The 15,607-nt window shown below is 47.0% G+C and overlaps 1 protein-coding gene across 1 annotated transcript in view; it reads left to right on the top strand.

Annotated features, from left to right (window-relative positions):
• Positions 1 to 10,315, top strand: part of MICOS10 (mitochondrial contact site and cristae organizing system subunit 10) — a 201,412-nt gene extending 191,097 nt beyond the window's left edge. The window contains exon 4 of the mRNA XM_078640934.1: positions 10,133 to 10,315. Coding sequence (XP_078497060.1) covers positions 10,133 to 10,153 — 21 coding nt within the window. The 3' untranslated portion in view covers positions 10,154 to 10,315. The remainder of the gene's footprint in view (positions 1 to 10,132) is intronic.
• Positions 10,316 to 15,607: the final 5,292 nt, after the last annotated feature.

The following is a 15,607-nucleotide window of genomic DNA, read 5'->3' as shown; positions in this document are numbered from 1 at the left end:
TCGTCGAAGTGGGAGTCGCACGGTAAATAAAATAGCAATAATGCTAAATAAATATATATAAACATAATACAAGAAAAAGAAAGGAAATACAACTGAAATCCTCTAAAAACGATTCCTACATAGGAATGCAAGGTAAAGAGAAAAACTATTTGTAACACATTAGTGTCATTATGTTAGTCCAAATTACAGCCAATCAGGCGCCAGCACCCTCTAGAACCTTGTCCTCAGAAGCTCAAGCCCTCAGATTTTCTACCGCACGTCGTGTGAAGGGAGTCTCCCTGAGCTCTGCTCAGTTTTCAACTCTACTCTTCTAGTTTCCAGTGTTATCTTAACATGTCAAGTAAGAAGTCTTTATTCAGACCTTGCTCTTCTTGTGGGAAGCTGCGCCTTTTTGAAAAGGACCCCCACCAGAAGTGTATCTACTGTTTATACCCTGATCATGAGGCTGGCAGCTGCAAGTTCTGTAGAACCTTTTCTACTAAGACTCTTAAAGACCGAGAAGGCCGTCTTCTCCTTTGGCTGCAACGTCTTAAGGACAAGGATTCTGCACTGTCAGACGCAGAAAGTTTACAATCTGGTCTTTCTACAGCAGCCTCTAAGCGTGGTAGTGTTCAGGAGTTTCCATCTCCTTTCCTCAAAAAGCCAAAATTGGCCTTGTCTCTGGCTCCTGTGGTGTCTTCTGCCACTCCTACCACCTCTACGCCCACGAGACCTGGCTCTCAGGCGTCTTCTGCTGCCTCTCGAGGTGTTTCCACGCCTCTTAAAGTTCCGCCGTCGACGAGCGTTCCGACGACGAGAACGGCATTACCTGCATCTTCGACGACGACGCTGACTACAACTTCAGCCTTCTCGTCGTCGACGACTGTATCGTCGACAGCCTACACGTCGAGGGTTTCGTTGCCGTCTAAGCCTGTTCCGTCGATGATTCCCATCTCCTCGTTGACGAAGAAGAGAGAATCCTCGTCGACGAAAGACCCGAAGAAATCGTCGTCGACGGTTCTCGTCGACGAAGACACCGTCGACCAAGGTCTCGTCGACAAAGACATCGTCGACCAAAGCCCCGTCGACGAGGACTCAGTCTACGGAAGCTCTACCAGCTTCGACGAAAGCACTGTCGACGACTTCGGCTACAGTGGATCGTCCGTCGACAGTGACCCTGACGACGACTCCGTCGACGGCCAAACCGTCGACGATGACTTCTCCCAAAATACCTTCGTCGACAGCCAAGTCAGTATCGTCGACGTTAGCGACGACGGCACCGTCGACGGCAGCACCGATTTCATTTGCCTCTTTGTCATTAGTGCGGTTGAAGACTTCTGAATCTTCACATCGACGCACTAAGGTTCCGTGCCAACAGATCTCTGATCCAGAGCCACAACCACCTTCTCCGATGTTTGCAACTACATCTGAGCTTGACCAGACTCGGAGCATGAAGGGGACACGTTTGGGGTGGCACATAGTCCCTCTGATTTAATAATTAAATGTCAAGACTCTGATTCTGACGACGATGGCGGAGACCAAGAGTCTCAGCAGGAAGAGCAGTTGGTCCAAGTTCCTATGGCTACCATTCCATTAATCTTGATCTCTAATCTCCAACATATGCTGGATGATTACAACCGCCGTTTTCCTGCAACACCGCAAACTACACCTGTACAATCTCCTGCTCCTGTGGCACTACCTCCACCTTCTCTGCTGCCTATCTTACCACCTACAACTTCGTCTCAGGTTCAGACGTCAATAAGAATCCATACCACGGTTTATCCGCAGGATGCGGATGATGAGGCGGTCCAAGAGCTTGAGGACGGAGAGGTCCCTGACAACTCGGATGACGATGCAGGCGACCAGGATATGGCTGAATGGGACGATTATCGGGCACAGACGCCCTCTCCTCAGCCTGGGAACTCTGGTGAGTCACCACCTGTAGATATCGCCAGTTTCCATCTTTTAATGGATAAAGCGGCTCAGCATTTCAAATTACCAAGATCACAACGCGAGGAGGACTGTTTTCTTTATGATTTTAAAGATAAACCTTATAAGCAGGTACACACAATTCCTATCATCTATTTTGTTTGGAAGGAGGGAATTAAACTCATGAATGCTCCAAACTCCTTACCTGCTCAGATACCGCGCCTTGAGAAAAAGTACAAGGCCCCAACTGGTTCTCCAGCTTGCCTGATTTCTCACCCCAAGCCGGACTCTGTGGTGACTCAGGCTGCACAGCGTAGAGCACGGAATCCAGCGTCCCCGATCACAGCCCCTCCGGATAGAGAGGGTCGACGCTTAGATGCTATTGGCCGCAAGTTCTCAACGATGGCTTCAACATCTGTCCGGGCAGCCAATGCCTTAGCCATCTTGGGACGTTATGACCGGCAGATGTGGTCAGACATTTCAGATTTGAAGGCACTCATACCTGATGCTTCCAAGGCTGACGCTCACCAGATTCTTCGCGATGGTCAGAGGGCGTCGGAAGAAATGATCGACTGCGCAGTCGATATTGCTAACACAGGTTTCCGTCTGCTTGCAAGTGCGGCTGCACTCTGACGACAGGGCTGGCTAAAGTCCACCTCCTTCCGGCAGGAAGTCCAATCCAAAATACTGGATATGCCGTATGATGGGGAATCACTATTCGGATCCCATATCGATGACGCCCTTGAGTCCATTAAGAAGGACACCGATACGGCAAAGTCTTTGGGCACGTTGCAATTTCGGAAGCAGTCCTTTCGAGGTGCGCGCGGACGCGGCACTTCTTCCAACGTTCGAGGTGGGCAACAATACCACTCCTACAATAAGAGCGGCCAACGTTACACGCCCAATCAGCAATCTCGTCAGCAGCCCTCCAGACCATACAGAGGAAAGTCTTATCGTGGATCCAATCCTAAACGCCAATGAATTTTGTAACCCTCAAAGTGTTGGAGGACGAATCTCTGTTTTATTCTCAGTGGTCCTCGATCACCTCGGACCGCTGGGTTTTGGACATTGTACGACGGGGTCATACCCTGGAGTTTGTAGAGATTCCTCCTTGTACACCACCTCGTGGCCCGCCTCCTCCACATCTCGAGGAGCTTTACCATCAGGCCCGTCTTCTTGTTTTAAAAGGTGCAGTCGAAGTGGTCCCGAAACATCAAAGAGGGAAGGGTTTTTACTCTCGATTCTTCCTCATACTCAAGAAGACCGGAGATTGGCGACCCATTCTGGATTTGAGGGCTCTCAACCAGTTCCTAAAGTCCCAATCGTTCCGCATGCTGACGTTACTGGAAATCCTGCGTCTTCTATCCAGTGAGGATTTCATGACCACCATAGACCTCCAAGACGCATACTTTCTTGTCCCAATAATCCAACATCGCCAGTACCTGCGTTTCAAGGTGGGACCAATACATTTTCAGTTCAAAGTTCTGCCCTTCGGACTGCGATCAGCTCCTCGTGTGTTCACGAAGGTACTGGCCCCTGTGGTGGCTCACCTGCGTCAACAAGGAGTTCAAATCTTTCCATATTTAGACGATTGCCTTCTCAAGTCTCAATACCACCATCAGCTATGTTAGGACACTCGCCTTTGCCAGCAAGTGTTTCAGTCTCTGGGGTTGACCATCAACGTCGAAAAGTCACAGTTTGCGCCTCTGCAAACCAGAACCTTCCTGGGAGCGATCCTAGACCCGCAGCTCTCAAAAGCGTTCGTCTCGAACGAGCGATGTCAGAAGATCCTTCGTCTAGTCTCCCTCATTCGAAGAAAACAGTCCGTTTCTGTTCGGACGTTAAAGTCATTCTTGGGAATGGCGTCATCTTGTATCGCACTGATCCCAAATTGCAGGTTGTGCACCCGTCCCATTCAGGAGGAACTGGACTTACAGTGGCGTCAGGTCTCCGGGTCCTTCAACGACCTAGTTGCCGTCACAGCCCGCATGAGAGAGCCTGCTTTGGTGGACGAATCTGGAAATGGGAATGCCCTTCCTCGTTCATGCTCCAGATCTTACGCTGACGACGGACGCCTCCCTGGAGGGGTGGGGCGCTCATCTCCAGGGCTTATCCATCAAGGGCAAGTGGACGCCGACGCAACGCACGTGGCATATCAACAGGCTAGAATTGATGGCGATCTTCCTAGCGCTCAAGTACTTCCTCCCGGTTGTTCATGGGGAGTCAGTGCTAATCCAAACAGACAATACCACCAGTATGCACTACGTGAACAAACAGGGAGGGACCAAGTCTCCACATCTGTCCCACTTGGCCCAGTCGATCTGGGATTGGGCTCTCCGCCATCACATCACCTTGACAGCCGTCCACCTTCCGGGCGTGTCCGACCTCCTGGCGGACTCTGTGAGCAGGTCCACTTCCTCAACACACGAATGGGAACTGCACCAACCGACTCTAGATCTTGGGGGTCACCCAGATCTAGACCTCTTTGCAACACCAGAGATTCGGAAATGCCCGTCTTATGCAAGTTGGCATCCCCACCCCGGGTCCTGCGGGAATGCCCCTTTGATCGACTGGTGCGATCTATTCGCTTACGCTTTTCCGCTGCTCCCATTAATACCGCGGGTACTGTGGAAGATGCGGAGGCAGCCCTGCCACATCCTGTTGATCGCACCTCGTTGGCCCAGGCAGGCATGGTTTTCGGAACTGCTTCTGCTGTCCCAGTGCAAGCCCATTCCTCTACGTCCTCGTCCAGACCTTCTATCTATGGACAGGGGCCTAGTGTGTCATCTGGACCCCTCCACGCTACAATTGTGGGCATGGAACCTGAGCACCTTGAATTCGCTGATTTGAACATATCCAGGAATGCAGAGACATCCTGGCTCATGCCAGGGCTCTGTCTACCATCAAGACTTACAAACTCAAGTGGAAGCGATTCTGTCATTGGTGCGCTACAGCCAATATCCATCCCATCCATTCCACTCCTGAGCAGCTTCTTCCATTCTTCTTGAGCCTCGCTCAGTCAGGACTCTCTCATGCTACACTGAGAGTTTTCTTAGCTGCAATATCTTGTTTCCGACATGATGGCTCTTCTTCCCTCTGTTCATCACGGATCATACGTCAATTCTTCAAAGGGCTTTTCCGCAAGTTCCCACCTGTTCGGCGCCCTCCTCCATCTTGGCACCTCAATGTTGTACTATCTCAGCTTATGAAGTCACCATTTGAACCTATCCATAAAGCGGATATCAAATTCCTCACCTGGAAGGTTGCACTTCTTTTGGCTTTGACCTCATCTCGTCGCGTGAGCGACCTTCACGCTTTCACTATCAAGCCGCCTTATCTTCAGTTCAAACCGAACGGGGTAGCGCTCCGCACTAACCCCTCCCTCCATCCTACCATAAGTACCTACGGATTTTCATTTGAATGAGCCTGTGTTCCTCAAGACTTTCTTTCCAGACCCAAAGTCTCCGGCGGAACAGCGCTTGCATTCTTTGGGCATCAAACGATGCCTTACATTTTACATTGCCAGAACTGCCCCCTTCCGCAGGTCCGACCAACTTTTCATTGCCTACTGACGACTGCGTAAGGGACATCCAGTTTCCAAACCAACTATTGCCGGTGGCTTTCTTCAGCCTTTGCCTTCTGCCACCAACAAGCGGGCAAACCATTGCAGTCTTCAGTGAGGGCTCATTCTACGAGGGCGATGTCTTCATCCACCGCCTTGTTTGCTGGTGTGCCTCCTCATCAGATTTGCCGTGCAGCGACATGGTCCAGCAGGCACACCTTCACCAAACATTACTGTTTGGATGCCATCAATGAAGCGGATACCGCAGTGGGACCGGCAGTGCTTCACCATCTTTTTCAGTAAGGTGAGCCTCTGTTCCCCCCTCCTTAGTGTTTCCTGTGATTGCTATGATGTGTTACATGACTGTATTATTATTAGTACTGTCTTGAATTCTTCTTTATATGCCTAGCAATCTCAGTTCTCAGAGGTTACTGCTTTCTATTCTATTCAAGCATGTGAATCTATGAAAGACACCCCTAATACTGGAAAAGAACAATTGTTACTTACCTGTAAACAGGTGGTTCTCCAGTATTGGTGTCTTTCATAGATTCACATGCGACCCACCCTCCTCCCCTCAGAGGCTCTCTTCTCCTCATACACTCTTGGTTACTTTGTGCTACGAAAATCTGAGGGCTTGAGCTTCTGAGGAGAATGTTCTAGAGGGTGCTGGCGCCTGATTGGCTGTAATTTGGACTAACATAATGACACTAATGTGTTACAAATAGTTTCTCTTTACCTTGCATTCCTATGTAGGAATCGTTTTTAGAGGATTTCAGTTGTATTTCCTTTCTTTTTCTTGTATTATGTTTATATATATTTATATATATTTAGCATTATTGCTATTTTATTTACCGTGGGACTCCCACTTCGACGGGTAATATTCAAGCATGTGAATCTATGAAAGACACCAATACTGGAGAACCACCTGTTTACAGGTAAGTAACAATTATTCTTTTATGCTAGACAGGGCAGTTGAGAGAGAAAGGAATGGATGAAGGATTCCAATTGTGAGTAAAGAATGATGTTAAGTATCCTCTGTTCATAGGATCACTGTCATGACACATTATATTGTTTCCCCTGTAGCTGACCTTTATACTGAGAGTGTGAGACAATGTTGAAAGTAGAGTAATTCTGTGGCCATTCGCTGTTAAGTTATGGTGTTTAATCCTCTGGTTACAGCAATCTTTTAATGTTTGTGCTCATGTAAAGAGCTCCGATACCTTCGGGTCGCGTTTGCTGTATATAAAACTCCAAAAATAAAATAAACTACACTTGTAATGTTGGCTGACAGACGAAATTGGAAATTGGAGCCCACACTATTGTCGGTGTGTGAGATTTACTTAAGATAATTTAATAAAGCCAATTTCACACCAGCACGATTGTAATTGGAAGTGCGCGCTGGATACAGACAGCCACAGAAGATATTCGGATGAGTCCACTCAGGGCGGCAGGAGTAGGCCAAGGGCTTGCAGAGGGAACATGCTGCCGGGAAGGCGCCCTGGGTATTGGACCCAAGGGAGATGGAACAGTATACCCGAGGGATGCACGGAAGTAATGCAGGGATGGCAAGTGCTATTTTGAGGCAACCAAGAGTCGACGTAAAGGACCCCCCTGACGTGCACTGTACAGAGAGGAAGCCGTGGTGAATGGTTTATTCCCCCAACAGGAAGCACCGCCTTTACCTCAAGGTGCAGCAAACAACCGAGTGTGCTGGTTCTTCCTGAGCTACCTCTGAAATTCCTTAACTGCTCCTTAAGATCTGAGACCTATTCCGACCTTAGATTATAAATAATGCTCTCTTTCGGTATCGTAAAGCTGGTCCCAGCTGCCCTACCCGTATAGCTCCGGTCTGCCCTGTCTAGTGATGCTGTGACAGGCCCGCCTGTCGAGCTTTCACCGCCACAGCTCTGATGCCCGACATACAGAGGTTGGTTTGAGCTCACCCAGCCAGACACAAACCCTCGCCGCCCACCAGCCCGATCGCTGCCGCTGATTTTGCTTTCCGTGCGGTTTATGTCTTTGCTGGGCCCAGAGTTCCCTCTGCCCGGCGGTCCCTTGCGCGTGGCTGCCTCACCGGCGCTTTCTTTGGTTGTTTCTGGATGTAGCCGCTGCGCCGGTGCTTTCACTGGCACAGGCCCTGGCTATGCCTTGTGCGTAGGATGGGGGGAGAGGCCCGGTATCTGCGCCTTTAATGCCTAATATCTGTAATTGCCTCCAAATGTGTTGTCATGGTTAATAGCTGCAGGGCTGCTAACTGTCTAATTATTTAATTTCTTTTGGGAGGCAGTGTGGAAACTATTAGTGTCTTACTGCTGCCGGGGCTGGGAGGGGAGCAGGAATTCTATGTTGTTTGAGAATGTTCTTCCTCCTCGAGGGCATTGGCTTCCAAGAAGTCGAGGCCCAGGAAAACATCCGCTTACTCATCGTTTGGTTTGATTTCTTCAATGATGTGTTTTTCATTTAAAGAAATATTTGCTGAAATCATAAACCCATTTTGTGTGTTCTTGTGCGGCTCTTTTCCTCCCTCAAAGAATCGTGTTTGTTCGGATTTGGCTCCCTCGGTGTTCCCTCCTCGATTCTTAACGGATCCAACCCTCCCTTCCTGCTTTTCGGTTCCTGACGGATGTGCCACCCCCCATACCCACTCGGCTTCCCGAATTATTGCGATGTGTTTATCTGAATTCAACCCCCACCCCCAAAAGTGCCATTGGTTGCAGTGTTTTGCTGTGTTCTACTTCCCCTTTCGGTTCCTGTTGTGGACATGAGGAAAGGGGTGTCGGAAGGCTTCACACATCTGGTGGCTACTGCACCCCATATTTAGATTTACGCTCTCCCAGTGTTCTCATGCTACTAGCTTCCTAGTGGATTTCTTCTATCCCATTATTGGGATGGAACTCAGTGTTGTAACTCAGTGTTGTACTCTCGCTGGTTGCTCAAGGATCTTCTCTTCCCCCTCCACTATGCCATTAGTTTTTCAAGATTCCCCCCCCCATCTTCTTATTTTTAAGCCGAAGCCTACAGGACAGAACAGCTGTCTGGCTTGCAGAGACCTCTTGGGGGCATTCTGAAAGCTTCCCTGGGAATGCATTCCGACAATTGCTTACCATTATCTTTGTGGTTTGTAACTCACCATTGCTTTTTTTTCTATTTGCCGCTGGCTCCTTGTATTCTTCCACAAGTGCTAGCTTTCTGTAAACAGGCCTTTACGTTTTTTGCTTGTCTTGTCCTATTTTCTGTGCATTCAAAGACCGATGTCAGACTCTTGTCTCCTGTGGTAGCTTGGGGTTTACTTTTCTTTCTTTGACTTCAAAGTGAGAGGAATTAAGTGACAATCCTGCTGGGTACCCATGTGAGAGGAATGCTGTAGCATGTTATTTTTTTCTAGCACACTACATTTTAATGTCTAAAAATCAACTGTATAAATATTTCATAATGTATCAGAATTAGAAAAGCACAAATTATGGACTTTTTTGTAATTCTGAGGAGTGATGGAAACACATATTTTAATGCGCCCAAAAAACTTTAATACACTTGGTGATGCCATTTCCACACAAGGTTTGTGTGCTGTAAAGTTTTATCAATAAAACTTTCTGTGCATGTGTAATGATAATTTCAATGGAAAATGTGTTGTCTGTAATGACACTAACACATTGGCGCTAACACTCAATGCATACTCAATTCTACACAACTCCACTCTACTCCATGACACACTATGCCTCTTTACTCCCTCAATGCTACTTCATGATAATCTGCAATACAGTACGCCACTCTGACACTCTACTCCACTCACTCTAACCCTCTATTCCTCTTTACTACAGTATGATCTCCGACACTCCAATCTGCGCCCCTTCTTAACACTAAGACTCAACACTCTACTCTGACTCAACACTACTTGACGACTCAACACTTTAGTCCTTCAAACGACACTCTACAACACTTTACTCCTCGACAAGACACTACTAGACACTCTGACTTGACACTCTGATGCTCTACTCCATGACGCTCTACATGCCACAGACTTTTAGACATGCTGAACAAGCAGCCACACTGGTGTACAACGTGGTTAAAACGCATTGGCAAACCCATTAGCTTTGCATTGGCGCGATCAATTGGCTTTGCCAGTGATTGTTTGTTTTGGCATGTGTGGCTATTCTGATTGCCGTTTCCTGATTTTTCTACAGTCTGCCGCGTATGGGTTTTTCACTGGGCTTTTCCCCAGTTAATGCTGAATGTGCACTCCAGTAGCCCACTGTATCGTATCCTCTCTAGACACTTCTTTCCCCATCTTCACACTTTAGACTTCTTGCTCTTGATTTCACCTTGACTTTTTTCTCCTCACTCTTCTGATGTACTCCAGTTTCCATCACATTTTCCCTCTACTATTTTTCTCCCCTCTTATCCTTTTTGCACTCTTTTTTTCCCCCTGTCCCTTTTCTGCTTTTGCTGTTAATGCTCACACTCCTAATAGTGTTTTACAGCCCTCTTCCTCTTGCTCTCTGGCAGTACCTCCTCTGTTCTTAGCTGAAACAGCTTTTCTCTTCCATTCGACCTTCTTTTCCAATTGCACTCTTCATGCCTTTGTCTTCTTCCCTGTATATGCCCTGTGAGTAATCCTCCTGTTCCAACCCGTTTGATTTCTTTCTTTCTCATTTCCTTCCGCAGGAGGCGCAGCATAATGAATAGTTTTGTACTCTTCCCGTCTGCATGAAGAAATGGGCAACCCACACAAGCCAGTGAAACTTTCTGTTGGACTACCTTGGCAGCGGCCTACTGCAAAATTGTATTATTGGTGCTGTGAAGGCGCCTCAAAGTTTTAATAAAATGGTTCTATTGCTGTCTGCAAAACACCTGTGTCTCATACTTTGGAAGTGGTGGAAGATGAGCGTCAAACGGGAGTTATGAAGTGGAGAGATTGGCAGAGTGTAGATTGCAGCAATAAGAGGCAAATGGGAAAAGTGAGAGAGGTGTCTGTGTGTGTGTAAAAAAGGCAGGAATGGTGCAGTTAGTATGTGTAGAATATCTAGAAGTTATTGGAAAGGAAAATGAACAAGAGTATTTGGTAGGATAAAGGTTGCGTCGGGATGTATAGAATATGATGGAAGAGGGAATGTGTTTTAGAGAGCAGTTTGGAATGAAAACATAGGGTATGGTCCCGGAGCAAAAGGTGCATAGTAAAATATTGTGAAAATGAAGCAAAAATGAGAGAAAGAAGCAGTGCAATGTGATGGAGGTGATAATTTCAATGTGTAGCAGACAGCCATCCCTTATTGTTCTGTGTTTTTCTATCTTTACAGGAGTTCCTGTGTAGTTGATATAATTGTAACTCTTGTTCTTTAACCCGTTGGCTGCTGCCGTCGGCCATTGGCCGACGGCAGCACTACCTCGCTGGTGCTGCCGTCGGCCAATGGCCGACGCGACCGCGCCCGTTTTTTAAAACTGCTGCAAAAAAGCCGAAGCAGCCAACGGTTTAAAGTCGTATGCCCACTTCTATGACTGCAGCTTGTTACAGTCTTTACTATCCCTGTTACTCAATCCAAAGGTTTGTCTTCTGTATTGTGGCTCTAGCTAGAAATTCATACCATCATCTCCTTTTTACTTTTCTGTCTGGATGGGGAAACTAACTTTTTAACGATGGCTTCAGTACGAATAGCCTTTACAACGAACCCAGCACCACAACGGCGTCATTACTTTGCCCGTCTTTATGCCCAATCATTTAATACAACTTCTCTCGTAGAGGATTTCCATGTATAGTCATAAGTATTTTATTTGTCCCGCCCATGCGTGGGGACCCAGAGCATTTCTTTAGATATATCTTCTTGAGTGGATATTTTCAGCCCTTCTTCAGGAAGGCCTGCAAAGACATTTTAAGAGATGGACAATAACACAGCCAAAATACATAGGATACACTGGCCACATCTTCATCTTGAATAGGAAAAAGGTAGCCAGTATACTATATTTTGTGTTGTTTTTGTAGTGTTTAACATACAGAAGAATCCGCTTCACAAAATCCATTTTTAGGTTTCGACCTGGCGAAAAGCTGCGCAAGCAGCGATTCGCGCAGGCGAAATCTTATGTCTTTCACTGTGGCTGGGAATCCGCCCCTCTGTTCCATTGGCTAGCTCCATAAATGGAGGCTAGCCATTGGAACAGAGATCTGTCCGTCAATTGCGGAGCAGATTCGGGGGCGTTCCGGCCATTTTTACTCATCCTGCCCCCTTTCTTCACGTCATGCGGCGGTGGGCGGATGTTATTTTTTTTTTTGGGTGCTTGCGGTTTTCGTCATTGTTGCCTCGTTCTCCTTGAGCACGGTGAGCAGTCCGAGCCTTCCCCAGGAGACAGACATGTTCTTTAAACAACCCAGACAGAGCACGGTGAGCAGTCCGAGCCTTCCCCGGGAGACAGACATGTTCTTTAAACAACCCAGACAGACATGTTCTTTAAACAACCCAATGTGACATTTTCCCCATAAAAACGACTTTCTCTAATTATTTGTCCAATTGTCGGGACAGGAATTGTAATGCCGCGGCGCTGACTGCATTAAAGGGGCAGGGAGACGGAGTTCCCGTGATTCAGCAGGGGTGCGAATCTGTTTGTAATCTGAGGTACAATGTATGCATTCGGAGGCCTTAATTGCCTTTTCTTCCCTACGGTTCTGTCACCTAACCACATTCAACGCATTCCTGTGCTCGGCAGATTACAGCCAATCAGCGCATGCAGATGAGGGCCTTTGTCTCATCCTCGCCGAGGGCAGTGGTTAATGAAGAGAGGAGAGGGGGCAGGGGAGATAGCGCCCAAGGGCGGAATCCGCAGATGAATCTCAGCCGAGCTACCCACACTTTACAGTTTCACCCGTCACAAGCCGTGAATGTCTTACGGAGTAAGAGAGGCACTTTCTGCTTTCTTTTACTCAGTATTTATTTGCTCAGCAAAAAACGTAGGTTTCACATGTCTGCAAAAAGTAACCCCATTTTGTTTAAAAATGTGGTAATTCTGGGACCATTTCTAAGCTCCGTTACTTTCTCTGGATGCACAACAATGAATAGTTTTTCCTACCGCAATTCTGCAGTTTCCAAGCGCTGCAAATAAGTGATGCTACTGTGTGATTTACAAATAAGAAATGGGTTTGATCTACTGGGTTTTGGTCACGTAGTCACAGAGAATCACTTTAGTTAGTATCAGAGACCCCCGTTTCAATCATTTGTGCCCCGCCCCCCTCTCACAGTGTACCAGCAAAATACAACGCATCCCAGGGACATGCCCCGGCCACTCACTGTGCTTCTGCTGCGCCGAGGTATTCCACGCCCTCCCACCACCCTCCACACACGCAGCTACCAATTGTGAGCGTGTGCGGAGAGCAGCTGTTTCCTTCGTGGCTGGCTGGGCTGTGCCCCTCAACTGGTCACGTGCCCCTCCTGTGAAAGACCTAGCAGCCACGCCAAAATTCCAGTTATGCATGCATTCCTATCTTGAAATCAAGCGCCCGAATACCGTTGTGATATTATGTATATTTATATTGAGCTTTCGATGCCCCTTGAAACCCCTTGTATACAGTTCACCGAGTCTGCACGCCCTCTTTGCCGCAGGTTCAAAAGCTGCAGCATATTGTTTCAAAGGTGAAGCATACTTGGTACAATAAGTGCCAGATTTGCAAAGGGTCATGCAAAGTGAGGCAAATCGGTGCAAACCCTTGAAAGGGTAATTTTTTTCCAGCGTATTTTGCGCTGGAAAGGTGCAATTTTTTCAGCATACATAGTGCATTGCGCTGTCTTCAAAGCTTTAAGTGGGATGAAAAAACTTGAGGGTCTCTCAAAGGGGCGTGCCCAATGTAATTAGGGGCGTGTCTTAAAACTAAGCTAAAAATCTGTGCTTAGCATACTGTCGCCCGCCTTGTATTTTGCTGTTTTTGTCATGGCATCCAGATTTATTATACAATAAGTAACATCATACCTACAAGTCAGGACTATTGGCTTTGTTAGTTGCATAAGATAACTAAGCAGCAACTATGGCTTGTATATGATTTAAAAAAAGCTTCCACTTAAAGCCCTGTTGACACCAGGACAATGTTGGTTCAACGAGAGAAAACTGGGCGTGCTACCTTGGGGTTTGGGGGTGGAGGGGACTGTACTTTAAGTGAAGCTCAGGTATACAGTGATGCGTATTAAACTAAATTTGACGTTAATGAATTGTATAAGATCATAAACTTGAGGAATTCCTGCGCTCAGTTTATCAACGCCGCCACACGTTCTCATTAGAGCAGGACGTTGGATTTACTCTCTATCACTGTAGATAGCATTGCGTAAATCGAATAGATAAGCTAAAATAAGAACAAGTAAATGGTCTTATGAAGTACTCTGGTGCGGCTACAATAAGACGGACGCCAGCCCACAGCAGCTAAAAAACTGTCTGTGTGTGCGCCCGGGAAGTTTGGCTGACACATGACGAGGTGGGGAGGGGAGCGGGTGGCTGAAGCCCTTTGAGCTCTATGGGCGTTGCGGACCTGCTGATTACAGAGCCACACACCCAGATACACACCTCCGTGGTCAAATTTATTCCTCAGACAGCACACTCTTCGCATGCTGCTTCTACAGTGGACTGGACAGAGAGATACAGACTGACCGGGGAGGCTCGCATTCACCATCCCCAAATTACAATCTCCAACTGGAGTTAAGTTGCCCGTAAAGCGCTTTTGCGAGGAGCGGCGGCCGCCGAGAGCGGCGCTGGGCCGCGCGCGCAGCCTGGCCTTGCGGGGGCTTTGATGGATTGTGAGCGCATCTGAGCGGGCAACCTTTTCCTTTCAGACAGCCTAGCTCCCGAGGCTCTTTCCTATAACGGCCTTATGGCTTCAAATGCTCTGTAAGGACACGTTAATTAAACTGTAATTAATCATACTGTCCGGAGCAAACTTGAACAATTACCGTAATCAAACAGAAGTTAATAACGGCCCGCAATAGCCCCGGGCTATAACTTTTGTTAAGCAGGCTCCCGTTCAACCAGAACAGCTTTATCCCCGGCCCAACATATGTGTTACAATTATATTATATATATCTCCATCGGAGGCTCTCCATCTTGCGTTCTGCCCGCGTTTTAAACTTAGTAGGATGGGTGGCTGCTCTTATCGAGTACTTGCTGCTGGTTTGTGGAATGCTCTTCCGGTGCACATCCGTGCGTTGAATAATCTCACTGTTTTTAGACGTATGATCAAAACTTTCTTGTTTTCTGTACCCGCCTAGGGTCCTTTTACTTGTTCTGTGTTATGTCTCAGTACCTGTTCACGCGCCCGGACGCCCCTTCGCTGGGGCAGCTGTGCGCGATATAAAAACTAATAACATAACATAAAACAAGTATTGTTATTAAAATGATACTGCCCTCTGGGACATAATGTATCATTAAGTGTATTTGTCCTTGAAAGCAAATTTACAGTCAAATCTTTTTTTCCTTTTCCGGAATATGCAAACGTTTACCTTCTCAAATGGATGGACTAAAATTAAAGCGAATTTCTGAGGCTATTCGGCTTTCCGGGGCAGCGCCTTCTGCACACATTGTTAATCTACAAATTTGTATAAACATTTCTGTGGTCGTCGGTACTCATAACAGCTTCCTACATTAAGACTCACACCTTAGTCCTACATTTTTAGAAATATTTAAATTGTCTATGTGCGCGCTCACATCTAAACACATATCGACTTCCTAGTATAAAATCCTAATAATATGCACCTAAAATATAAAATGGCACTTCTGGACACTTGAGTTATTTAAAAACACGTGTAAAGAAAGCGTATCAGTAATGCTTCAGAAAAATCGCGGATTTTTTCTTCATTTTGAATTATACCATTTTTACCGTTCGTGTCTGGTATTTCATGTTTGTACTTTTCGAATGTGTAATACAGCTAGGTGGGTTTGTAATTTTACTACCTCTCTTTTACTCTCATTATATTATCACTCGTGACATCATTATGGGATGCTCCTGTTTGCTCGCATTTTACCTGTTCTTATGTGGACGCCAATTGCATTGTTATTACCAATAGTGTCTGGCAGTGATAAGCAACCAGTTACCTAGGGAAAGCTGTCTTTGTACCGGGGCCGGCAAGGCTCCTCGTCCCCATCGCAGTGTCCCCAGCATGGTGTGAGCAGACACAG

This window comes from Lissotriton helveticus, chromosome 5_1 (assembly GCF_964261635.1).
Source record: "Lissotriton helveticus chromosome 5_1, aLisHel1.1, whole genome shotgun sequence".
Classification (NCBI taxonomy): Eukaryota; Metazoa; Chordata; class Amphibia; order Caudata; family Salamandridae; genus Lissotriton; species Lissotriton helveticus.
The sequence above is the reverse complement of the archived record's forward strand: the minus strand, read 5'-3'. Positions and strand labels throughout refer to the sequence as shown.